General features: G+C 41.9%; 2 protein-coding genes and 1 long non-coding RNA gene across 10 annotated transcripts in view; 1 reads left to right on the top strand and 2 right to left on the bottom strand.

Annotated features, from left to right (window-relative positions):
- The window catches only part of TOPBP1 (DNA topoisomerase II binding protein 1), a 63,693-nt gene extending 60,608 nt beyond the window's left edge, over positions 1-3,085 (top strand). For 3 of the 4 annotated variants that reach the window (XM_023207447.1, XM_023207446.1, XM_023207450.1), the window contains exon 29: positions 2,314-3,077. In XM_023207447.1, the coding sequence (XP_023063215.1) occupies positions 2,314-2,457 (144 nt within the window). In that variant the 3' untranslated portion in view covers positions 2,458-3,077. Of the gene's footprint in view, positions 1-2,313 lie in introns of all 4 variants that reach the window. The other variant, XM_023207448.2, reaches the window with a different exon arrangement.
- LOC111539537 overlaps positions 1-8,083 on the bottom strand; it is a 35,749-nt gene extending 27,666 nt beyond the window's left edge. For both annotated transcript variants that reach the window (XR_004228864.1, XR_002730706.2), the window contains exon 1: positions 7,935-8,083. This is a non-coding gene — a long non-coding RNA (uncharacterized LOC111539537). The remainder of the gene's footprint in view (positions 1-7,934) is intronic.
- An 8,066-nt stretch (positions 8,084-16,149) lies between these two features.
- Positions 16,150-25,209, bottom strand: part of CDV3 (CDV3 homolog) — a 17,455-nt gene continuing 8,395 nt past the window's right edge. Inside the window, exons 3-6 of one of the 4 annotated variants that reach the window (XM_023207442.2) lie at positions 22,226-22,371; positions 19,681-19,840; positions 19,248-19,250; positions 16,150-18,521 (exon numbers count right to left, since the gene is read on the bottom strand). In XM_023207442.2, coding sequence (XP_023063210.1) covers positions 18,371-18,521; positions 19,248-19,250; positions 19,681-19,840; positions 22,226-22,371 — 460 coding nt within the window. In that variant the 3' untranslated portion in view covers positions 16,150-18,370. Of the gene's footprint in view, positions 19,251-19,680; positions 19,841-22,225; positions 22,372-25,209 lie in introns of all 4 variants that reach the window. The other 3 variants (XM_023207444.2, XM_023207443.2, XM_023207445.2) reach the window with 3 other exon arrangements.

Genomic DNA, 25,209 nt, shown 5'->3' with positions numbered 1-25,209 from the left:
TTTTCAACCATTTGATATATCCAGGTGTGGTTTTCTTTGTATTAATCCTGCCTGGTGTCTGCAGAGCTTCTTGAATCTGCAAACTTAACACCTTTCACCAGGTTTGGGAAATTTTGGCCATTATTTCTTCAAATATTTTTTCTGCTCCATTCTTTCCTCACTGCAAATTCAGTTACTTATGTTAGAATTTTTTATTTGTCCCATGTGTTCCTAAGGCCATGTTCACTTTTTTGCAATCTTTTTTTGTGTTCTTTTGATTGCTGATTCCTATTTATCTGCCTCCAACTTCACTGATTTTTTTCCTGTTATCATCATCCTGCTCTGAAGCCCATCTAGTGAGACTTTTGATTTTTTTTTTTTTTTTTTTTTTAATAGAGATGGGTTCTCATCATGTTGCCCAGGCTGGTCTCAAACTTCTAGACTCAAGCGTTCCTCCCACCGAGCAGTGTATGAGTGATCGAGTTTCTGTGTCCTCATGAACATTTAGCGATATCAGTGCTTTTTATTTTTGCCTTTTCAGTAGGTATAGTGATACCTACTACACCTGGCTAATTTTCTTGTTGCCTCTTGGGATTGTTTCCTCCTAAGAATGTCCAGCAGCATTTGTTCAGAAAACTGTCTTTTCTTCACTGAGTTGCTTTTGCACCTTTGTCAAAATTCAGTTGGTTTGGCCCGGTGCGGCTCAGTGGATAACTTGAGGTCAGGAGTTCCAGACCAGCCTGGCCAACAGGGCAAAACCCCATCTCTACTAAAAAGACAAAAATTATCCAGGCATGGTGGCGCATGCCTGTAGGCCCAGCTACTCAGGAGGCTGAGGCAGGAGAATCGCTCAAACCCAGGAGGCTGAGGTTGCAGTGAGCTAAGATCGCACCATTGCATTCTAGCCTGGGCAACAAGAGCGAGACTCCGTCTCAAAAAAAAAAAAATGCATTTGGTCATATTTGTGTGAGTCTGTTTCTGGGTTCTCTTTTCAATTCCACTGATCCATGTGTCTGTCCCTCTCTAGTACTGCCCTGTCTTGAGAACTACATAAACTCCAGTATCCGCTGGTGATTCCTTCCACTTTATTCCTCTTTCCAGATTGTTTTAGCTATTGTAGCAGCTTTTTTTTGCCTGTATCTTTTTATGTAAATTTTAAAATAAGCTTATGTATGTCTATAAAAACCTTGTTGCGATAGGAATTTCATTAAACGTACAGATCATTTTGAATCAGCATCTTTACCACATTGAGTCTTCCATGAACATGACATTTCCTTCTGTTAATTTAGATGGTCTTTAATTTTTCATAAACATTTTGTAATTTTCAGTACATAGATCCTATATACGTTTTTTTAAGCTTATGCCTAAGTATTTCTGTTTATTTGAATGATTCATTTTTTCTTAAGAATGGGTCATGTTTTGCTTCTTTACAAAGCAATTGCTTAATTTTGGATATATTCTGGACGTCATGAATAAGTTGTAGAAACTTTAGATTCAAGTCCGGCATGGTGGTACGCCTGTAGTCCTAGCTACTTGGGAGGCTGAGACAGGAGGATCGCTTCAGCTCAGGAGTTTGAGACCAGCCTGTGCAACACAGCAAGACCCCTATCTCCCCCCAAAAAAGAAACTAGATTCTGTTCTTCTGCTCCTCCAAAGAATACTGTGTTGTTTAACAGGCAGTTTACTTCATACACTGTGTTTGCGTCCCCAGCCCCACATTCGCTAGGTTTGTTTATTCTCCAGGGTCTGTGGTTGCTTTTAGTATATTTTGGTCAGTGTTTGTAGTTGTTATCCATGGAAGAATTGAATCAAAAGGCACTTACTTAGTATTTTGTGGTGATTCATTTTCAGGTTGCCCAGTCTGCCATATTGCTAGAAAATTAAGTTTTATTACACTTATAATAAGGGGGAAAAGATCCATTTCTTCTATGTTGGGAAATGGTTGTGGGTGAAAAATGCCAGGATTTTGGAGTCAGATGGGTTATGAATTTTGGCTTTACTACCTGCTAGTTATGTGACACTGGTTGTTTTATTTAACCTTTTTTATTTTATCTCTAAAATGGGGATTAAAAACACCAATATGGAACCTTTGTAAGATCTGAGCTAGCCTCACTCTACCTGAGCGATACACGTATTTCTCTGACAACAGGTGAGGCTTTGTCCCACAGGGTCCATTTTGTTTAATTTACTGGAACCTTGGAATGAATATGCGTTTTCCTTTACGTTTGTCAGATTCGTCCCTGAGAGGTCGGAGATTTAAAGAAAAAAATCTATTACTGGATCATGCAAATGTTTGAAATCATTTTAAAAAGTCATTTATTTTTCCTTTTATAGGAATCACCTCCTCATGTAGAAAATTACTGTCTACCAGAAGCTATTTCATTTCTTCAGAATAATAAGGAACTTGGGACTGGATTATCACAAAAGAGGAAAGCTCCTACAGAAAAAAATAACATCAAACGACCTAGAGTACACTAATCGCATCTACTCTTTAGTTACCAAACATTAAATGTTTTTAAAAATTGAAAGCCTGAATGTGACTGTCATGGATTTGGGTCGTAGTTTAAAGATGAGTACCTGAAGACTTCTGCTTCAGAGTATAATGATGACCCTTCTTGAGTTTTGAACACCTGAAATTTTAATCACTGAAATATTAACTGTTTCTTAATAAAAAGTTACCTGAAATAACAACAGAGTATACAACTCTTCAGCTAGCTTGCTGTTAAACCACATTGAAGTATGTTAGAAGATATTTATTTTTCTTGTAAATATCTGAAGCTGTAGCTTAGTGGAAATTTTAGCAAGGTGATGGATTTTGCTTTAGAAAGTCTGCCTTACAAATTCATAACAACAAGATTTGTCAATCAGCATTTATTCATGTTTTCCCTGATTTTTATCTTCTCACCATTTTACCTCTTTTAACAGGAGCCTGAGCACAAGGTTTAATGAAGAAGCTGGGGCTATAAATGTGTGTGTATATATGTATATGTATATGTATATGTATATGTATGTTTGTACAAATCTCTATGATGTTTGCCAAGTTTGGGTGCCAAAACTTGGAAAATGTGATAATAAAGAATAAAAGTAGTGACTCAAATAGTATTAAGATGTGTTTACATAGATGAATTTTTTAAAAGAGCACCCTGGCATCTATTCTTCTGTTGAAGCAACAAAACATTTATGTAACTTAACTTAAAAAATGAATTGCAGGGGGCTGGGGTCTGGGTGCGGTAGCTAACGCCTGTGATCCCAGCACTTTAGAAGGCTGAGGCAGGCGGATCACCTGAGGTCAGGAGTTTGAAACCAGCCTGACCAACATGGAGAAACCCTGTCTGTACTAAAAATACAAAAATTAGCTGGGTGTGGTGGCACATGCCTGTAATCCCAGCTATTTGGGAGGCTGAGGCAGGAGAATCGCTTGAACCTGGGAGGTGGAGGTTGCGGTAAGCTGAGATCCATTGCACTCCAGCCTAGGCAACAAGAATGAAACTCCGTCTCAAAAAAAAAAAAAAAAAAAAATTGCAGGCCAGGCACGGTGGCTCATGCCTGTAATCCCACCACTTTGGGAGGCTAAGGTGGGTGGATTGCTTGAACCCAGGAGTTTAAGACCAGCCTGGACAACATGGCAAAACCCCATCTGTACAAAAAATAGCAAAAAATCAGTCGGGCATGGTGTCTGATGCCTATAGTCCCAGCTACTTGGGGCATGAGAATTACTTGAATTCAGGAGGCAGAGGTTGCAGTGAGCCAAAATCATGCCACTGCAACTCCAGCCTGGGCGACAGAATGAGACCCTGTCTCAAAAAAATAAATGAATTGCTTGTTAACATTTCTGATGTTTGTTATTTAGAATATTGCCCTATTAGATTAAAACATAATGTTATTGGAACTTTGTATTGCATTAGCCTTTATTATGCTAACCCTAAACACCTAATACTACATGCGTTAACAGAATTCTCTATAAATACACCTAATTTCATTTGAAGGACAAACTAGAATCCGTTAGGAATGTAATTTTGATGTAAACTGTTCAATTCCAAATGACTTTTTGAAAGGCAGATTCAAATAGTGAAGGAGAGAGCGCTCAACTTGGACACAAAATCCCTTAAATTTTCATCAGATTTTCTTCAAAATGGAGTAGAGGGTATCCCTGTTGCTAGAGGATTGGTCCCTCAGAGTTTTCAGCTTTGAGGTAGTTCACAGCTTAGGACAAGACAAATTCTGCAGAGAAATAGGTAGCATTATGGTGTAAACTGTCCCCCTCCCATCAAACAAAACTACATGGGCGTCTTTATCAGAACTATTCTATTTTAGCTGAGTCATTTTGTGGATATATAGTATGTTTCCCTGAATTTTATTATTCAGAATTGTTTGAAATAGGCCAGACGCAATGGCTCATGCTTGTAATCCCAGTACTTTGGGAGACCAAGTTGGACAGATCACTTGAGGTCAGGAGTTTGAGACCAGCCTGGCCAACATGGCGAAACCCCATCTCTACTAAAAATACAAAAAGTAGCCAGGTGTGCTGGCACATGCCTGTAATCCCAGCTATGCGGGAGGCAGAGGCAGGAGAATCACTTGAACCAGGAGGTGGAGGTTGCAGTGAGCTGAGATGGCACCACTGCGCTCTAGCCTGGGTGACAGAGTGAGAGACTCCATCTCAGAAAAATAAATAAAATAAATTCTTTGAAATAGTTTTTAAATTACCTAATCTACCACTTTCTTTTCTGCCAAAATTATGGTTTTCCAGTTCAAACTTAGACACACAGTTTACCATTTAAGGCTCCAGGTCTCAGTTTCTCCTCCTGACTTTCCAGCATCTGCCTATACCCTGTATAAGCCACTTGAACTCTGGGTTTGGCTCTTAATCTGTAAATGTCCTAATGCCAGCAACAATATCCTCCTCTTATATGCAAATAATACCAAGCATAGGTAGTCTTCTTGTTTAAAAAGGGGAGGGGGCAGAACTTGGTCTTAATTAGATTATTCTGAGTTTCTTTTCTGGATTGCTACAGTATATTAATCTGTGATATTTATCACCTTATATCCCTCCACGAATTTTCATGTGTGTGAGTCTGATCTCACTAACATTCGTTAATTCAGCAAGTAGGAATCCTCAACGTGTGCCCAGGATTCAGCAACAAACCACCTGGAATGCATGTTCTCTTAGAACTTAGGAATCCTTACTGTAAATACAGTACTCAATTATACTCAGATTTAGTATTTACAGTGTTATGGACTGAGCTGTGTCCCCCTAAAATTCACAGGTTAAAGCCTAACCCGCTATGTGATTGTAGACAGAGCATTTATAAGGGGGTTAAATGAGGTCACAAGAATGAGTCCCTAACCCAACAGGACTAGTGTCCTGATAAGAAGAGGGAGGTACACCAGGAGTTTGCCTGCACGGAAGAAAAGCCCTGTGAGGACATGGGGAGGGCGGCTGTCTGTCTACACACCTGGAAGAAAGGTCTCACCAGATAGCCACGCTGGCTGTCTCCTTGATTTTGGATTTCCAGCCTCCAGAACTGTGAGAAAATACACTTCTATTTAAGCCACTCAGCCTGTGGTGTTTTGTGGCAGCCTGAGCAGACTAGTAACAATATTAACAGTGATAAAAAGTTCTTCCTTTGGGGCCTGAGATGCCTGGGAGTGGAACAGGCTGTTTTGTGTATGAGCATTTTTAGGGTAGAGTTCATCATTCTAGAGTTTGGATCTGTGACTTTCCACCCAAAGGTCACAAACCACTGCTGTAATGCAAACCTATTTCACAGTTACACCTCTCACCTAGAAGTGCTTTAATACAGGCTGCTTCGTATCAGGGCTTGGTTTCCTTCTGACCCTTCGAGACATAAAAATCATTATTAGCTTGAGGCCATACAAAAATAAGCAGTGGGCCATAGTTGACTGATCCTTATTCTCTATCCCTAAAAAGATTTTAAAATCTAGATCTGTCAACAAGCACAGCACCCAGCTCTTTTTGTTTGTTTGTTTGTTTTTGAAACGGAGTCTTGCTCTGTTGCCCAGGCTGGAGTACAGTGGCATGATATTGGCTCACTGCAACCTCTGCCTCCTGGGTTCAAGCCAGCCTCCTGGGCTCAAGCCATTCTCCTGCCTCAGCCTGCTGAGTAGCTGGGACTACAGACACGTGCCACCACGCCCAGCTAATTTTTCTATTTTTGTAGAGATGGGGTTAAAGTGCTGGGATTACAGGTGTGAGCCACCGCAGCTCCTTTTCTAGCATCCTGAGTAGCAGTCTATGGCAGACATCCTTGACAACAATAACTCAGGCATACCCTGGGAAGTGACCCTGTGGTCTAAGAAGAATGTATGTTTGGAGTTCCAAGTTAAGGAATCCAGGAGTGGCCAATCCAGAGACTCACTCCTTATCAGTGAAGGACGTCCATACCCCTGCCCCATTCCTTGGAATGCAGGCTGTATAGGGAATGGTGGCCCTTTGTATTGGGTTAAGTGGAAGTTGCTAGGTAGAGGTTGCTAAGTGAAAATATGTTAAACTGCATGCTTTTTAAAAACAGTAGCAATTTGTGGATGGGCGCGGTGGCTCAGGCCTGTAATCCCAGCACTTTGGGAGGCCAAGGTGGGTGGATCACAAGGTCAGGAGATCGAGATCATCCTGGCTAACACGGTGAAACCCCCTCTCTACTAAAAATACAAAAAAAAAAAAAAAAAAAAAAAAGCCGGGCGTGGTGGTGGGCACCTGTAGTCCCAGCTGCTGGGGAGGCTGAGGCAGGAGAATGGCATGTATGTACCCGGGAGGCAGAGCTTGCACTGAGCCGTGATTGCGCCACTGCACTCCAGCCTGGGTGACAGAGCAAGACTCTGTCTCAAAACAAAAACAAAAACAAAAAATAGTACCAATTTTCCTGTCCTGCCCACTGCTCCTGGACTGCTGTGTAATGTAAGTCCACAATAAACCCTATGTCTCATTCACTGGCTCCACATCTCTTTCTCAGCCTCCCTCACGTGGCGCCATCCCCATTGGAGTCAATAGTCTGGCATGACAAGTAGTAACCATTATTAAGCAGAGCCGTCTCATGCTTGTTTAACATTTGGAAATCTGCAATGAAAATTATCAAGTTTTGGCTGGGTGCGGTGGCTCACACCTGTAATCCTAGCACTTTGGGAGGCCAAGGCGGGCAGACCACTTGAGGTCAGCAGTTCGAGACCAGCCTGGCCAACATGGTGAAACCCTGTCTCTACTAATAATACAAGAAAATTAGCTGACTGGTGGCGGGGGCCTGTAATCCCAGCTACTCAGGAGACTGAGGCAGAATTGCTTGAACCCGACAGGCCGAGTTTGCGGTGAGCCAAGATTGTGCCACTGCACTCCAGCCTGGGTGACAGAGTGAGACTCCATCTTAACAAAAAGAAGACAACTGGGCCGGGTGCAGTGGTTCACGCCTGTAATCCCAGCACTTGGGAGGCTGAGGCAGGTGGATTGCTTAAGCCCAGGAGTTTGAGACCAGCCTGGGCAACAGAGATACCCCATCTCTACAAAAAAATTAATACAAACTTTTAAAAAAGACAACCGGATATGTGGCTCTCACGTGATGCACTAGAAGCACAGAACACAATCTGCGAAGTATTCTTGTCCCTACTGCTAATTAGACTCAAATTTGATTAAGCCTCTAGATCTTATTACCTAGAGTCAGTGAACATTGAGTAAAAACCACGATTGAAAAGGGAAACTTTAAAGAATTGTTAATGAGTAGAAGATAACTACTAAACAGGATTTTTCTAAAATATAAAAGTAGCAAGTGCAGAAAGCAACTACTACCCTAACAGAGTGAAGGGGAAGGAACTCGGACACTTAGAAGAGGACCCCACCCTCTCCTGAGACAGTTAACACCTCAGCAAATGATGTGAATGAAGAAGTGCTGGAGACTACAGGCCTTGGCTGACCTAGAATCCTGCCACTAGGTGGCAGGAAAACTTACCAGGGGGCCCGGGTAGCAGCTGACCACGGGAGGCAGTGTTGCAGCGGGGAGAAGCTTGCAGGAGGAGGGTGTGAGGTGCTGCTGAAACATGAGGGCTGCCACATAAACACTTCCAGGCTCTGCCGCATGCTCACCCACTGGCCACTGGAAAACAGCACACCAGGAAGGAGAGTCCCTTCTTCCTGCCCTAGCCTTCCGGTGTCTCCACAGTGCCCTCTATTGACAACATAGTCTCTCGATAATGGAGCCAGTTAATGCTGTCCTAGACCTCTGCTGCTCTGAGATCCCACCACCCTCACTGAAGTCAGGGTGCCCATTTCAACGGCACACTTGTGCCTGGCCTACAAAGGAGAGCAACCACAGAGATGTCAAGGAGGCAGGTGCTCCCTTCACTAACGTATTTCTCAATGTCTTAATTAAGAGAGTGTCTTCTGGACCATCTCAAGATGCTGTTTGGGAGAGTGCACCCCAGCATTCCTATCTCCCTAAGCCGAATCCTTCCTCCATATCATGCTGTGGAAGCTCCGGCACCCCCAGTTCATTAAACATAGGCCACCTCCAAGTCCATGTTTCAGTCAACCAAGCAAGTAAGCCCTTAGAGCCTTAATGGGCAAATACTTAAATCCAGAATCTTTAAAGTGCATCCCTGTCAATGAATTCAGCTCAATCTAGCATTATAGCTGGGATACTACCTGTTTATAGTAAACGTAGAAAAGCAATCAGTTAAATACAGAATGTGGAAAACAAGCCAAGTGACAAGGCTTCCTCAATAATTGGCAAAAAATTAAAAATAAGGTGAAGAAATTAAGGCTTAGAAGACTAAATGCAATGGGGCAGCCTTATCCAGATTTTTGTTTTGTTTTGTTTTGTTTTGTTTTTGAGACGGAGTTTCACTCTTGTTGCCCAGGCTGGAGTGCAATGGCGCAATCTCAGCTCACTGCAACCTCCGTCTCCCAGGTTCAAGAGATTCTCCTGCCTCAGCCTCCCGAGTAGCTGGGATTACAGGCATGTGCCACCACATCCGGCTAATTTTTTTTGTATTTTTAGTAGAGACGGGGGTTTCTCCATGTTGGTCAGGCTGGTCTCGAACTCCCAACCTCAGGTGATCCACCCACCTTGGCCTCCTAACGTGCTAGTATTACAGGCATGAGCCACCACACCTGGCCTCAGATTTTTTTTTTTTTTTTTTTTTTTTTAAATAAATCAACTGTAAAGTGGCCATGCAAAATCAGAAGCTTTAACACACAGGATATCTGATATTATAGAAATGCTTTTTAGGTGTGATAATGATATTTTGGTTGTTAAAAGAGCCTTTATCTGTTGGTGAAATATTTATGGAAGGAGTAGGTCTCAGATTAGATTTAAAATAACCCTGAAAATGTAGAGCATATTCACAGGTAAAATAAGAGGCCACAAAGCGATAATGGTTGAAGCTGGGCCAGGGGTTGACGGACATTTACTGTACTATTTTTTATTGTAAATGAAAATTCTCCTTGTAAAACATTCTTAAAAAATAAAAATAAAATAAAATAAATTCCAACCTCAGCAACTGAAGAAAAGGATAGTACGACTCACCTCAACATGAAGAACTTTCTTGGCCAGACATGGTGGCTCACGCCTGTAATTCCAGCACTTCAGAAGGCCGAGGCGGGCGGATCACCTGAGGTCAGGAGTTCAAGACCAGCCTGGCCAACATGGTGAAACCCTGTCTCTACTAAAAATACAAAAATTAGCTGGGAGTGGTGGCGGGCGCCTGTAGTCCCAGCTACTCGGAAGGCTGAGACAAGAGAATTGCTTGAACCCGGGAGGTGGAGGTTGCAGTGAGCCGAGATTTTGCCACTGCACTCCAGCCTGGGAGACAGAGGGAGACTCCGTCTCAGGGAGAAAAAAAAAAAAAAAAAACAACTTTCTGCTGCTTTGAGGGGAGACTGAAGAAGTCAGGCTCTGATGCATCCCTGCTGACCTTGGAATGGAACAGGGCAAAGAGCGTTTTCAAGTCATTTTGAAGGAGCATTTGGTTCCCATGTTCCTTCTCTACCCTTACTTAAATCTAAGGAGAAGAGTGGAAGCAAAGCCTCATGGTTAAAAACATGCTGGAGTGGAAACACCTGGGTTGGAGTCCTGGCTCCTTCATTACTAGCTATGACTCCAGGCAAGCTATTTAACCTTTCAGAACCTATTTTCCCCTATTTAAGGGGCTTTCAGGGTTAAACGAGTCAACATTTGTTACCTGTTTAGAACAGTGCCTGGCTCAAGGTTAAAAACTGTACAATTTTTTAAAATTCCAGTAAGTGGTTTAACACTCTTGCCAGCTGGAGCTAAGGTTTTTAAAAAAGAAGAGGATGTCAGGGCAGAACAAAAGAATATAATGGGAGCTTGCAACCTCCTCTTCACCCCCATTGCCATGGTGCCACTGAGGCTGGGAGTCCCTGACTTCCTTGTTTAATTCAGGTTCTAATTAAAGACATACATTTGAACTGTAAAATCAGAGAATTCCAGAAAGGAAGCCACAGTAGTCCCAGCAAGTTATAATAAAACCAAAGACAAACCTAAGAGATTCGAGTCTGTGCCCACGCCTCATTATGAAAAGATGCTTAAGTGTAACCCATATGACTTAAAAGGAACGGGTAAGGTGAGCCACAGACCCAGAGTGTGTAGGCGGCACAAGCTACACTTGGCCCGAGGTTCTGATTCCTAAATAGATGAGCTGTAAGATTCCGCGGCTGAAAAAGCTTATCTCTGGTAAGGTTAATTAATGATGGTTGAATTCATAGTCACCAGGGAGAATAGCAGAATTCTAAAGAAACTCTTAAAACCCAGAGGTGCTATAACTGAGCACCATAATGAAAGGGCAAATTTAAAGTGGCAAATTCACATTTACAGTGAGTAAACTCAGGAATGGTCAGATCTGCTGTCAAGAGACAAGTCAAACAGCATAGAAGTATTGTTGGAGAAGGGTAACGAGTAGCTACAGAAGTTACATAGATGATGAGGCAGTTATCTAAGAAATGACAGATATTAAAAATGGTCTTTATATATTAATAACTGAACTACAAAAATGTGTAGTTTTGTAAAAAATCAAAAACATTTAGTATTTCAGTTGACAAGTCTCCCTCCAACTTCAGTATCCACTTTCCCTCATTTAACAGTATCCAAAAATGCATTTAGGAATATGATAATCCTTTCTGGTCTAAGAATGGGATTTCCTACTTGAGCTAGCCCTATGGTTGTCTTCCAACTGCCTATTAGGGAAAGAATTGATCATTTTTTGACATAACCCAGTGGTTCCCAGGTTTTGCTGCACATTAGAACTGTGGGACTTGAAAAACATTCCTCTGCTCAGGTCACGCTCCATACCAATTAATTCAGAATGTCTGGATGTAGGAGTTGGGCATCAGTTTTGGTTTTTTTTTTTTTTTTTTTTTTTTTTTTGAGATAGAGTCTTGATCTGTAGCCCAGGCTGGAGTGCAGTGGCACCATCTCGGCTCACTGCAAGCTCTGCCTCCCAGGTTCAAGTGATTCTCCTGCCTCAGCCTCCCGAGTAGCTGGGACTACAGGTGCCCGCCACCACGCCCAGCTAATTTTTGTTTTTTGTGTTTTTTTTTGAGGCAGAGTTTTGCTCTTGTTGCCCAGGCTGGAGTGCAATGGCGTCATCTCAGCTTACCACAACCTCCACCTCCCAGGTTCAACCAGCTCTCCTGCCTCAGCCTCCTGAGTAGCTGGGATAACAGTCATGTGTCATCACGTCTGGCTAATTTTTTGTATTTTTAGTAGAGATGGGATTTCTCCATGTTGGTTAGGATGGTCTCGAACTCCTGACCTCAGGTGATCCACCCACCTTGGCCTCCCAAAGTGCTGGGATTAAAGGCTTGAGCCATCACGTCCGGTCTAATTTTTGTATTTTTAGTAGAGATGGGGTTTCACCGTGTTGGCTAGGCTGGTTTTGAACTCCTGACCTCAGGTGATTCACCCACCTTGGCCTCCCAAAGTGCTGGGATTACAGGCATGAGCCACCGTGCCCAGTGGGTTTTTTTTTTTTTTCCTAAGGATTCCCAGGTTATTCCAAAATGCAGCAGTTTGAGAAACATGGACATAATCTTACAGAGTTGCCCCACTTCTTATGATGAAAATTGCGAAAGCTGGGTGCTACTCTCCGTCATATTTGGAGATGAACCATTTTACAGAAGTTTCTTGCATGCTTTGACTGGATCCCTGAAGGGTTTGGTTGAGGGATTAAAGACTTTTAAAGTCGATGACTTAAATCCTACCCACCATCTGTATTACTATATCCAATTATTTAGAATTCCAGTTCCCACTTGGGCTGCAAATTCAAAAGGATTGAACTGCCTTAATGATTACTTTTACGTATATCCTAAATTCCGGATGTGAACATAATTCCTATTTTAGATAATATAAATATGATTATTTAAAGCAATTATTTCTAAGGCCAGGCGTGATGGCTCATGCCTGTAATCCCAGCACTTTGGGAGGCCAAGGCAGGCAGATTACTTGAGGTTAGGAGTTCGAGACCAGCCTGGACAACATGGGGAAACCCTGTCTCCACTAATACATACATACATAAAATAGCTGGGCATGGTGGCATGTGCCTGTAATCCCAGCTACGGGGGAGGCTAAGGCATGAGAATTCCTTGAACCTGGGAGACACAGGTTGTGGTGAGCTGGGATCGCACCACTGCACTCCAGCCTGGGAGACAGAGTGAAACTGTGTCAAAAAGATAAAATAAGCAATTATTTCTTACTCAATATATCATTCATAATATTCATTATCTTTATTTCAAGCCCAAGAGAAGCAATTCATAACTTGCCTGCATTCTGCAGGCCCCATTAGTACCTAGTTGTAGTAACTGGTGAATTAAAACTATTACAAACCTGTAGTTTCAGGATGCTAGTTATTAGAACAACTGTCCATATGATTTTCTAACTTCTTGGCTCTCCTTCCAATCTGACTACCTCCATTAATTTGTTTCCACTCCCTAACTTGAGATCGTGACCTAATTTGTTCCTTTGTCAGTCTACACACCCATAGCGTGACCTGTCCTAAATTCCTACCCCACACTCTCAACCTCCTGATATCTCCACCTATGTGTACCTACCCCAAAACACTTTCACATTATAACAGAGATAAACAACCAAAATGTATAGTGTGCTAAATAAAGAGTAAGAACTATAGGCCAGGCATGGTGGTTCACACTTGTAATCCCAGCACTTTGCGAGGCAGAGGTAGGAGGATCACCTGAGTTCAGTAATCCCAGCACTTTGCGAGGCAGAGGTAGGAGGATCACCTGAGTTCAGGAGTTTGAGATTAGCTTGGGCAACATAGCAAGATCTCATCTCTTACTAAAAATAAAAAAAGTTAGCTGGGTGTGGTGGCATGTACTTTAGTCCAAGCTACTTCAGAGGGGACCTCCCCAGCCTCAGCGGTGCTCTCAAAAACAACAACACAAAATCCCCCCAAAACTATAAGAGTCTAAACAAACGGTGCTGAACAACTGGATATTCAAATGCAGAAGAATGGAGCTGGAACTCTAAGTCACAATAAAAAAAATTAAAATTGACCAAAGACCTAAATGAAAGAGCTAAAAACATAAAACTCTTAGAAGAAAATAGGCATAAATCTTTATGACTGGGGTTAGGCAATGTTTTCTTAGATATAACACCCAAAGCACAAGCAACTAAAGAATAGGTAAGGTGAACTTAATCAAACCTGAAAATTTTGTGCTCCAAAAGACACTTTGAAGAAAGGGAAAAATGGTGGGAGAAAACATTTACAATTCATGTATCTGACATAGTAGTAGTACCTGAAATTTAAAACACTTGCAACTCAATAATAAAGTACACCAATTTAGAAATTGGCAGAGGATTTGAATACACATTTTTCCAAAGACATACAGATGACCAATAAGCACATTTAAAGATGCTGAACACCACTAGTCATTATAGGAATGCAAAATAAAACCATAATGAGATACTTCACAGCCACTTGGAAGGCTAGAACCAATCTGAAACAAGTGATCACAAGGATATTGGAGAAATTGGAATCCTCTGACACTGCTGGTGAGAAAAATAATATATAATATGGTGAGGCTACTTTAGAAGAGTTTGGCAGTTCCTCAGTGATATATGATCCAGCATTTCATCCCTAAGTATATACCCAAGAGAACTGGAAATGTTGACACAAAAACTAATACATGAAAGTTCATAGCAACATCATTCATAATAATGAAACAACCCAAATGTCCAAGAGATGAACGTACAATTTAAACATGGTATATCCAATTACCTTTGTCGTTTAGCATTAAAAACGAAGCACTGATATACGCTAAGCCTCAAAAACATGCTCAAAAACAAGTGTAGAAGCCAGTCGCTGAAAAACAAATTGTATAACCCTGTTTATATGAAATGACCAGAATGAGAAAATCTGGGCCAGGCACGGTGGCTTACGCAGCTGTAATCCCAGCACTTTGGGAGGCCAAAGCGGGTGGATCACCTGAGGTCAGAAGTTTGAGACCAGCCTGGCCAACATGGTGAAACCCCATCTCTACTAAAAATACAAAAATTAGCCAAGCTTGGTGGTGGGCGCCTGTAATCCCAGCTACCCAGCTACTCGGGGAGGCTGAGGCAGGAGCATCACTGGAACCCAGGAGGCGGAGGTTGCATTGAGCCAAGATTGCGCCACTACACTCCAGCCTGGGTGACACAGCAAGACTCTGTCTCAAAAAAACAGAAAAAAAAATCCAGAAAAAAACTAGAGACAATACAATAGTGGCTGCCTAGGACTAAGGAATTTGAGAGAAAGGAAGAAAATGACTAATAAATAGAATTTCTTTTTGGGGTGATGAAAATGTTCAAGAATTTTAAGAGTGGTGATGGCTGCATAACTTTGAGAATGTAAGAAAGTCTGAAATTGTATACTTCAAAAGGTGACTTTCGGCCAGGTGTAGTGACTCCCAAAGTGGCTGTAAAACATTCCAGCACTTTGGGAGGCCGAGGAGGATTGCTTGAGACCAGGAAGCTTGAGACCAGCCTGGGCAACATAGTAAGACCCCATCTCTTAAAAAACAAACTAGTGTTTGGTGGCACGCAAAGTAATCCCAGCTACTCAGCAGGCTGAAGAGGGAGGATTCCTTGATGCCAGCAGTTGAAGGCTGCAGGGGGCCGTCATTGTGACACTGTACCCAGCACAAGACCCTGTCTCTTGTTTTTGGAAAAGGGTGACTTTTATCTAAAAAGTTAAAACTGTAGAGGAAATTAATGCAGGGAAGACCGAGTTTCTGTGCACGTTCTACCTTAAATAGGGCTGTCAAAAGAAAAAAATCTCAATCAAGCGCAAATAATCAAATAATAAATTGTTAACACTACATATTTAAACTCCATTACCAAAATGACAAATATACTTTTGCTAATTTAGAAATCTAGGGACTATAATCCAAACTAAATCCTGAAATTTAAAATTACTGCTCTTTTTGAGAATTGTAAGATTCTCAAGGAACAAAGTCTCAAATCCCTAGTCTAATGAAAGATTTTAGATTCTTCTGCCATAATTTAAAGTAACAAAATTTAATACAGCAAGGACAAATGTGTATTTCAAGTTTTCCAAAAATATTTGTCATGGCTTTGTAGCCACTTTCAATGCCTCATGTTTTGTATTTTTTAAATTTTCCATTTCTTTTTTTACTGTCTTTGGTTTGCCTAAATCCTCATCGGTCTTTTTTATGCTTGAGCACTCCGTAAACACTTCTGAAATGGAAAGTACACTCCTGGCCAGGCCTGGTGGCTCACACCTGCAATCCCAGCACTTTGGGAGGCCGAGGCAGGTGGACATGAAGTCAGGAGTTCAAGACCAGCCTGGCCAACATGGTGAAACTCCATCTCTACTAAAAATACAAAAATTAGCTGGTGTGGTGGTGCGTGCCTGTAATCCCAGCTACTCAGGAGGCTGAGGCAGGAGAATCACTTGAATCGGGGAGGCCGAGGATGAAGTGAGCTGAGATCACACCACTGCACTCCAGCCTGGGTGACAGAGCGAGGCTGTCTCAAAACAAAAAACAAAAAAACAAAAAACAAAAAAACAAAAAAAACACGTACACTCCCGAGTTTATAGAGGATCTTCAGCTTCCCACAGCGAGAGGTATGACCTCAACTCACCATTTTCAAAGACAAAATAAGGCTTTAAAATAATCATTACAGTCCAAAATCCATATATTTACTTTTTATTGAATTTGTTAATGTTACAGAGTTCTTGCACTGCCAAACCATGCCTGAGAATTCAAACAAATGGTACAATGGACAGCCTCATCCACCCATCATACAGTATATTAAAACTTGATTCATGTACATTTTGATATTTTCACAATCTTTTAAAAAGTTATAACAAGAGTTGTAATTTAAATCTGCTGCAGGTCTTCCGATTTCGAGTACAGTATGCCTTTACATAACACCTCCACTTCCTCATCTCTGTTCATTCTTCAGTAACATAACCCCCAACAAAATTTTGTTGGGAAAAAAAATGCAGGGAAAATACACAGTTCAACAATGAAGAGCCTATTTTTTAAGGTATTTCGTTCCCAAATAGTCTTCAGTTTACCAAGAATCCCATTTCTGTTTTAATCATTCAACCTCCCCTTGGCTGGCTCAACTACTCACCCAAATAGATTAGAAGGCAGGCATCCTGCCACCTCAAATGTCAACATTGTTGCCCAGATGTGAGTGGCAGGTCCCCTCAGGAGATACGATAACCCTCCTTGGAGTCCAATTCCTGCACGGACACTTTCATCAAGACTAAATTCCTATCTGAAAATGCTCCCACATCAAAATAGTTTTACTCACCCACTTGCTTCACTCTTGCCAATAGCAAGTCTGCAACTCATGCATTTGGCAAAGGGATTTATTATAGAGAAACCCGGACTCTGCATCAAGTGGTCACATTACCACTTTCAGATATTTCTATTGAACCAAAGATACAAAACTAGGAAACTGCCAGACCATCTTGTTAGGTGGACACTCTTCCGTAATCCTGGGTGGCTTCCTCAAGTCCCTCTAAAGGACCCCAAACTATTAATAGGCATTTGAAGCTGTAATTATTAAAAACAGAAGTGCTACATCACCTGTCTTTCGCCCTGACTCTCCAAATGAACATAAAGACACACAAAAAGGTTGAAAACAGAGCTAGCTGGGACAATAACTGCATCTATAGAACAGCCAATACCTTGAAAAACTGGGCACAAGTACATGAGGAATTCTTATCAAAGATCATGCACAATCCATGACACTTAAATGGGTTTTAGCTGAGGTTTTGCTCATGTTGCTCTGAATTTGTAAGGACAGATTAGCGAACCCCTTAGCCTGAGCAGAAAGCATTTTCTTCCCACTGCAGTTTACTACACAATTTAGACCTGATTAGAAGAGGCATTAGCAGCACCTGAAGTAAAGCCTCCAGAATCCACTGCCCTTTACATCAAAGGCTATTTGGTTCCACCCTCAGGATTGGCATACTCACGAAGACATTTTACAATCCTAATGCATACTTTAGGTTACTTACTTAACCAAGCAATATGCTCTGTCAAAGAACTTATTTCAAGTCAAAGCAAAAAAGGCCTTAATGCAGAACAAAAACAAAACAAAAAAGCACTATCCAAATAAAAAAAAAAAAAATTACCAAAAAAAAAAAAGATTATTCTCTCCCTTACCCCTTCCCGTACTTGGTGGACCCCAGTTTGGTTGAATTTATTTTGTGGTTACCTCAGAATACAATTAAAGTTTAAATTACAAATCACAGCCCTACACAGATGATCTGAACACATCAGTTCTTTTCAGCGGCGTGTTCCGGGAAGTATAATACAGCCACAGCCTACTACATAGAGTATTCCTTAAGGGTAGGGCACAGGACAGGTTAATTAAGGTCACTTAAATCTTCATCTTTTACAGCAGATCAGAACCCAGATGGCTGACTTTTTATGCAGGATTTCTGGTAAGAATCCAGTGGAGCTGGTTGCAAGGTTCACATCGACACTTAATAGTTGTAATCTTCTTATCCAGAAGTCGTGATCCACATGAAGTCCACAATGAGTGCAGCAAATCTGAGGTAGTCAACCCTTATGAAGGCTCAGTATCTGAACATAAAAAGATTTTGAAATGACCACTGGCTGCAGGTTTTGGTTTTTTGTATTTGCAGAGTAAACATGAAAGAACACTGTTGAAACTAGTTCACACATTTACATAACAATGAAAATTCCCCTAAATCCAATATGCATAGAGCACTCGCGACACTTTAACTTCCATAGTGCAACAGGGCCGGTCAGGAAATTGAGTGGTCTGCATCGGTGTCTGTAGGTCCAGCAGAGATCAGATGACGACTGACTGTTGGTGGTGGTTAGCTGCAGTCTAGTTACCTCAGAAGGGTTAGCAAAGCCCATTCCTTAATTGTATTGTGAGTGGCTGCTTTTCTGATTTTCAAGCACAGCATACTGGTTGTCTAGCTGAAGTTTAAGGGCCTGGTTTTTTGAAACCTCATCCCTACCTCTATTTTTGTGTCTTACTACTTCAAAGCTCTTCTCCATTTCTTTATCCCTAAGGGAAAAGAAATGTAATCAGTAAATATTTTTTCTTCACTAGGGTTTTTGAAAATACTCGTCCTTGAATTTAAAAAAAAAGCCACCCCTTAGAAGAATCCTGGGGAGGGGTAGGAGTGGGCGTATATAAAATCCTTATCAAACCATTTTAAGGCTTCAATTGGAACAGAAAACACAGAACGCTGTACTGAAGCTCTAGGGTCCTATCTTCTACTGAATAGTATTAAATGTGACCCTATTTCAGGACAAACTTGAAGAAAACTGTTAAAAGCTGTGTGATGACATTCCTCCTAAGACTTCCACTTTTAGCAAGTAATAGATAATACATCTCTCTCTTTATGCACAAAGGTAACAATTTTCTCATTCAAGTAAATTCTACTCGTTAGTCAATGATTTCTCCTCACATCAATTTTGTGGGAGTGGATCTGATTAGATCAGATAAAGAAACTTGAGTGTGGTGAATCACTGCCCTCCCAAAGGTCCCTTATACATTTTTTAAGACAGAGCAGAGGAGCAAGTCCACGTGGAGGTTTAAATTCAAGCCAGCTGTGCTCTCAAAGTGGCGAAAAGGCTGGGATTTATTCTAAAAGCCACCCCAAAAAACATTTCCATCTGATGTCATTTACATTTCTTCCCATTTTATTTAAAAAATTCATGTCCCTAAGTAAGATGTAGATGTGCCATAGGTAGTCATTTAATTCCAGGTAGCATTCATTTTAAGTACCTGCTGAAATAAGATTATTTTAATATTAGATTTATAAATGCCAACATCTTCTGTCTATAGTCACATTAACTGGGAATATAATTACACAGCGTTTTTATATTTCTAGTTTCCATATTATAAGGAGCAAAAGCCACTTAATTATAAGAGAATTTTAACTACATTAAAACTTGTCATTGCTATAAAACAACATAAACCAGGGCTAAGAGAAACTTTTGCAGACAGAAGACAAAGTCAGTCTCCAGTGCTCTTTGCCCTCCCCCTCTCCTCCCTTCTAGGTATATAAAGTTCCATCCTGACTCTTAGCTGCCTGTCAGCTGAAGCTCAGGCTTCATTAGTTAAGGAATAGTCTCCCCTGGGTGGGTATGCCCTATATCCCACGCCCTGGCCGAGGAACAGAACTCCTAAACAAAATGCAATTACTTATAGTACTTACTTCCGGCTTTCTACGTGCTTGGCAGTTGACTGCAGGGATGGGAACTGTGTATCGCTGTAGATTTCTGGTGGTCCTTGTGGTGTTTTTCTTGTTGTGGTTAACCTGGCCCCAGGAGGCCTATACACACCACTAGTCATTGCCGGTTCTGGGGTTTCTGTAACTAGTATTTTAAAACAATTTTTAGATAAACTATTCAAATATTCAGCATTTTAATAAGCTATTCTTGCATTCCCAATCATTTAACAATTACAGAAAAAACAATACCAGGGTCTCTGGGTCAGACAACAGAAGGTAAGTTATTTCAGAAAATGTCTAAAGTGAAAACAGGCCAGGTGTGGTGGCTCACAACTGTAATCCCAGCACTTAGGGAGGCTGAGGTGGGTGGATCACGTGGGGTCAGGAGTTCAAGACCAGTTGGGCCAACATGGTGAAACCCTGTCTCTACAAAAAATACGAAACTTAGCTGGGCGTGATGGTAGGCGCCTGTAATCCCAGCTACTCAGGGGACTGAGGCAGGAAAATAGCTTGAACCTGGGAGGCAGAGGTTGCAGTGAGCCGATATTGAGCCACTGCACTCCAGCGTGGGCAACAGAACAAGACTCTGTCTCTCAAAAAAGAAAAAATAAAAGTGAAAACATTCTATTTTTCTAGGGTAGTATTCTAACTCCTCCTCCATGTACAACTTCAGTAATCTACGTAAATGGTGAGTTCCACAAGCCAAATTACTGGAAGTAGAATAGGAATCTGCTGGGACTGGATGACTGGTCTCATCAGGGACTGCCTTTCAGAATAGGACTTAAATAGTCCTCAATTTCCCTACCGGTAAATACGAATTACTTCTTTACCTAATTGGTGGACTGATTAAGACGCTATATGTAAAGAATTTATTTAACGAAATGCCAGTGTGGTTATTTTTTAAGATTCTAGCTGGGGCTGGGCGTGGTGGCTCAAGTCTGTAATCCTAGCACTTTGGGAGCCCGAGGCAGGCAGATCACTTGAGGTCAGAAGTTCAAAACCAGCCTGGCCAACACGGTGAAACCCCATCTCTACTAAAAATACAAAGAATTAGCAGGGCATGATGGTGCATGCCGATAATCCCAGCTACTCGAGAGGCTGAGGCAGGAGACTAGCTTGAACCCGGGAGGTGGAGGTTGCAGTGACCCATGACTGTGCCACTGCACTCCAGCCTGGGCAAGAGAATGAGACTTTGTCTATTGGAAAAAATAAAAAGAAAAAAAGAAAAAAGATTCTAGCCAGGCATGATGGCTCACGCCTGTAATCCCAGCACTTTCGGAGGTCGAGGCAGGCAGATCACTTGAAGTCAGGAGCCAGACTCTGTCTCAAACAAAACAAAAAGATTCTAAAGATGATTTGAAAACATAAGACCGGGTGTGGTGGCTCACACCTGTAATCCCAGCACTTTGGGAAGCTACAGTGGCAGGATTGCTTGAACCCAGGAGTTGGAGACTAGCCTGGGCAACATAGTGAGATCTCATTTCCACAATAAAATAAACAGGTGGCATGCCCTGGTAGTCTACTTGGAAGGCTAGGGTGGGAGGATCACTTGAGTCCAAGCAGTTGAGGGGCTGCAATGAGCCACAATTGCACCACTGCACTGCAGCCTGGGCCACAGAGTGAAACCGTCTCTAAAAAATATAGTAGTTATCTGTGATTTCATTCAGCATAGCAAGACTTGGAGTGATAAGTTATTCTTTCTGCCATTCTAAATAAAACAATGAGTATAAATTTCTTTAAAGTAGTGGTCTTAAACTTTCATTATTGCCCTAAGGAGACCTTTCAGATATCTGTTTCCCATCTGCCCCCCACTCCATAAAATTTTAATACTGCAGATAAACTATACATCTGTTTATGCACTCTAGTCTTTTCGTACCACACAAATGACTGATAAGGTATAAGATTCCTTCACTCTGTAAGAAGAAACTTTTACCCCCTTGAGAATGATAACATCAGTCCTGCTGAGAATTCATGCTTCAAAAAACAGTTAAAGGGAATGAAAAAGACAAAGCACAAGTGAAAGACACGGGCCCCTTGTCTCTGTCCTTACTCAGCTGTCAAAAATATTTTAAATGATAAAAGCTTTAAGAATTTTCTCTCTCATGAAAACTTTTGGAGTTATACCCAACCCTAGGTAATTACTACTAAAAATCCTAAATGAAGCTTACCTTGGATTCTAGTAAATTGAAGTCTTTTCCTTACCTTTTCCTCCACTAGCAAGTAGTTAATATTTAAAGAGAATATTAGAATAAATGCTCAATTCCAATAAATGAAACCGGAATCGACTAGTCTATCTACATATAAATTTTATAGCAACATATAGGACAAAAGTATGTCTTTTAACTTCCAGATTCCTTTTCTTTAGGATTTTAAAGTCTTTAACAAGATACACACACATCCCACTCAACCAGGAATGGAAAGGAGCCCCTCCTTCTCACTCCACCATAATCATGCACCGGGTTGAAAGTGGACCATATATAAAATCATATATAAATGAGACATCTTTCTGAAACTGAAATAGTAAAATTACCAATTACTGGAGCAGGAGGTGCTTGGACCGGAGCTGTTTTATTCCAGGGACCTGAAGATTTTTCCATACCTCCACCACCACCTCCACCTTCTTCCCAGTTATCACCTGGATCTTGTCTCTTTTCATTATCATCTTCTTCCTTTTCACTGTTGGAAAAGCAAACATGTAAATTCATTAAGGAACCACCAAGAAAATTTTCAGTCCAAATCCTTAGTTTTATCCATGATCATCTGTACAACCCTGAAGAAGTCACTTAATCTCTTTCGAAACTGAACGTCTTACTTATTTAAAAAGTGAGACCGGGTACAGTGGCTCACACCTGTAATCCCAGGACTTTGGGAGGCCAAGGTGGATGGATCACCTGAGGTCAGGAGTTCAAGACCAGGTTGGGCAACATGGCGAAACCCATCTGTACTAAAAATACAAAAATTAGCCAGGCATAGGGGCACACGCCTGTAATCCCAACTACTGGGGAAGCTGAGGCAGGAGAATCCCTTGAACCTGGAAGGCGGAGGCTGCAGTGAGCTGAGATTGTGCCACTGCACTCCCTCCTGGGTGACAGAGCATGTCTCTGTCTGAAAAAAAAAAAAAAAATACTGATGTGCCTCTGTGACAATATGCCTGACGGTTTACAGGACCCCACGTAAGAGCAGGACCCCAGTTACCGCCTCAAGCAACTAAGGAGGGGAAGAGAGGATGATACAACCTGAAATGCAGAGAAGAGAGTGAGCTGAAGGATTAAGAGCATGATTACAAAATTTTCCTTGCACCAAAGTGTACAAACAGGCATTTATGGTAAGCATATTTTTAGTGACAAATGAAGGGTTTTGAAAGTTGTATAATTTTATTTGCCAATCCTTTAGCACATGTAACAAAATGCTCTCAGAATTAGAATTCACATTCCAGCAGATGAAAACAAGTATGTGCCGTGTTTACAGAGGATAGAACTAGCCCCTAACATCAGACATATAAGAGCTCAGTCTTTGGCTTTCCAGATGTTATAAATGGAAAAGATACCCTCAGTGGTAACACACCATCTTAAGATTGCTTGCAGTATTTTCTCAATGCTAATTAATTTATTCTTGAATTGACTTGAGTCATAATCTATTTCTCCAAGGCATCTTTGATTATTTCTTTTTGTTGGATTACTTTTTATTATCTTATGTAACTTTACATGTACTACATTACCAAGTGTATATATCTTTTGTCTCTTGACAAACGAGATACTGACCACAGGAATATTATAGCATAATAATGGCTAAATCAAACGTCCTTTTTGCAGCTCTTCACCTTGAAGATACACCTGGCAGAAACTACCAACCTTTTCATAAAATTATTTTTCATGACAATGGTGGCTTTTCCTAGGTATTCAAGCTTCTCAACTCCTTCCCCATTTTACCTTTTCCCCACCTTCCTATAAACAAAAGGCTGCTTCCCAAAACTCCGTCCCTGGCCTTCCGCTTACCAGCCTGATTCTCTTCACTGCATAACCTTGGGAACATCACAGCCTCTCTTGGCTTCTGCACAAGGCTATCTAAGGATGCCTTCCTTCCACTCCTATTACAACAAGACACCAGCTGGCTGTGACCAGCTTGACAGTCTTCTTTAAAGATACTTAGAAAAAAATAAAGTGGCACTTTGGGAGGCTGAGGCAGGCGGACCACGAGGTCAGGAGATCAAGACCAAGGTGAAACTTCGTCTCTACCAAAAAAAAAAAAATATATATATATATATATTAGCCGGGCATGGTGGCAGGCGCCTGTAGTCCCAGCTACTCGGGAGGCTGAGGCAGGAGAATGGCGTGAACCCGGGAGGTGGAGCTTGCAGTGAGCTGAGATCTGGCCACTGCACTCCCGCCTGGGTGACAGAGCGAGACTCCAACTCAAAAAAAAAAAAAAAAAAAGTGGCAAAATGCCATTCAAAAATAATGGCACTGGCTGGGCACGGTGGCTCACACCTGTAATCCCAGCACTTTGGGAGGCTGAGGCAGGTGGATCACCTGAGGTCAGGAGTTCAAGACCGGCCTGGCCAATATGGCAAAACCCTGTCTCTACTAAAAACACAAAAATTAGCTGGGTGTGGTGGCACACGCCTGCAATCTCAGCTACTTGGGAGGCTGAGGCAGGAGAATTGGTTGAACCCGGGAGGCAGAGGCTGTAGTGGGCCAAGATTGCGCCACTGCACTCCAGCCTGGGTGACAGAGTGAGACTCTGTCAAAAATAAAAAATAAAAAATAATGGCAAGGCCGGGTGCGGTGGCTCACGCCTGTAATCCCAGCACTTTGGGAGGCCGAGACGGGCGGATCACAAGGTCAGGAGATCGAGACCATCCTGGCTAACCTGGTGAAACCCCGTCTCTACTAAAAAATACAGAAAACTAGCCAGGCGAGGTGGCGGGCACCTGTAGTCCCAGCTACTCAGGAGGCTGAGGCAGGAGAATGGCGTGAACCCGGGAGGCGGAGCTTGCAGTGAGCTGAGATCTGGCCACTGCACTCCAGCCTGGGCGAGAGAGCGAGACTCTGTCTCAAAAAAAAAAAAAAAAAAAAAAAAAAATGGCAGCATTGTATGAATTACCTACCAACCAGAGGTGACTGCAGAATTTAGAGGCTGGAGTGGCAATGAGGAAGAGAGGAAAAAGAAGAACAGATCTATCTCATCTACATTTACAGCAAGATTTTACTTACAACTTTATCTGAGAGGAAAAAGGATAGAGAATATGTCAACTCATCCCTAAGAGGTTTGAGAAAGAAAAAAAATGCGGCCGGGCGCAGTGGCTCAAGCCTGTAATCCCAGCACTTTGGGAGGCCGAGACGGGCGGATCACGAGGTCAGGAGATCGAGACCATCCTGGCTAACACGGTGAAACCCCGTCTCTACTAAAAAATACGAAAAACTAGCCTCCCGAGTAGCTGGGACTACAGGCGCCCGCCACCTCGCCCGGCTAGTTTTTCGTATTTTTTAGTAGAGACGGGGTTTCACCGTGTTA

Source organism: Piliocolobus tephrosceles, chromosome 2 (assembly GCF_002776525.5).
Source record: "Piliocolobus tephrosceles isolate RC106 chromosome 2, ASM277652v3, whole genome shotgun sequence".
NCBI classification, from domain to species: domain Eukaryota; kingdom Metazoa; phylum Chordata; class Mammalia; order Primates; family Cercopithecidae; genus Piliocolobus; species Piliocolobus tephrosceles.
The sequence above is the reverse complement of the archived record's forward strand: the minus strand, read 5'-3'. Positions and strand labels throughout refer to the sequence as shown.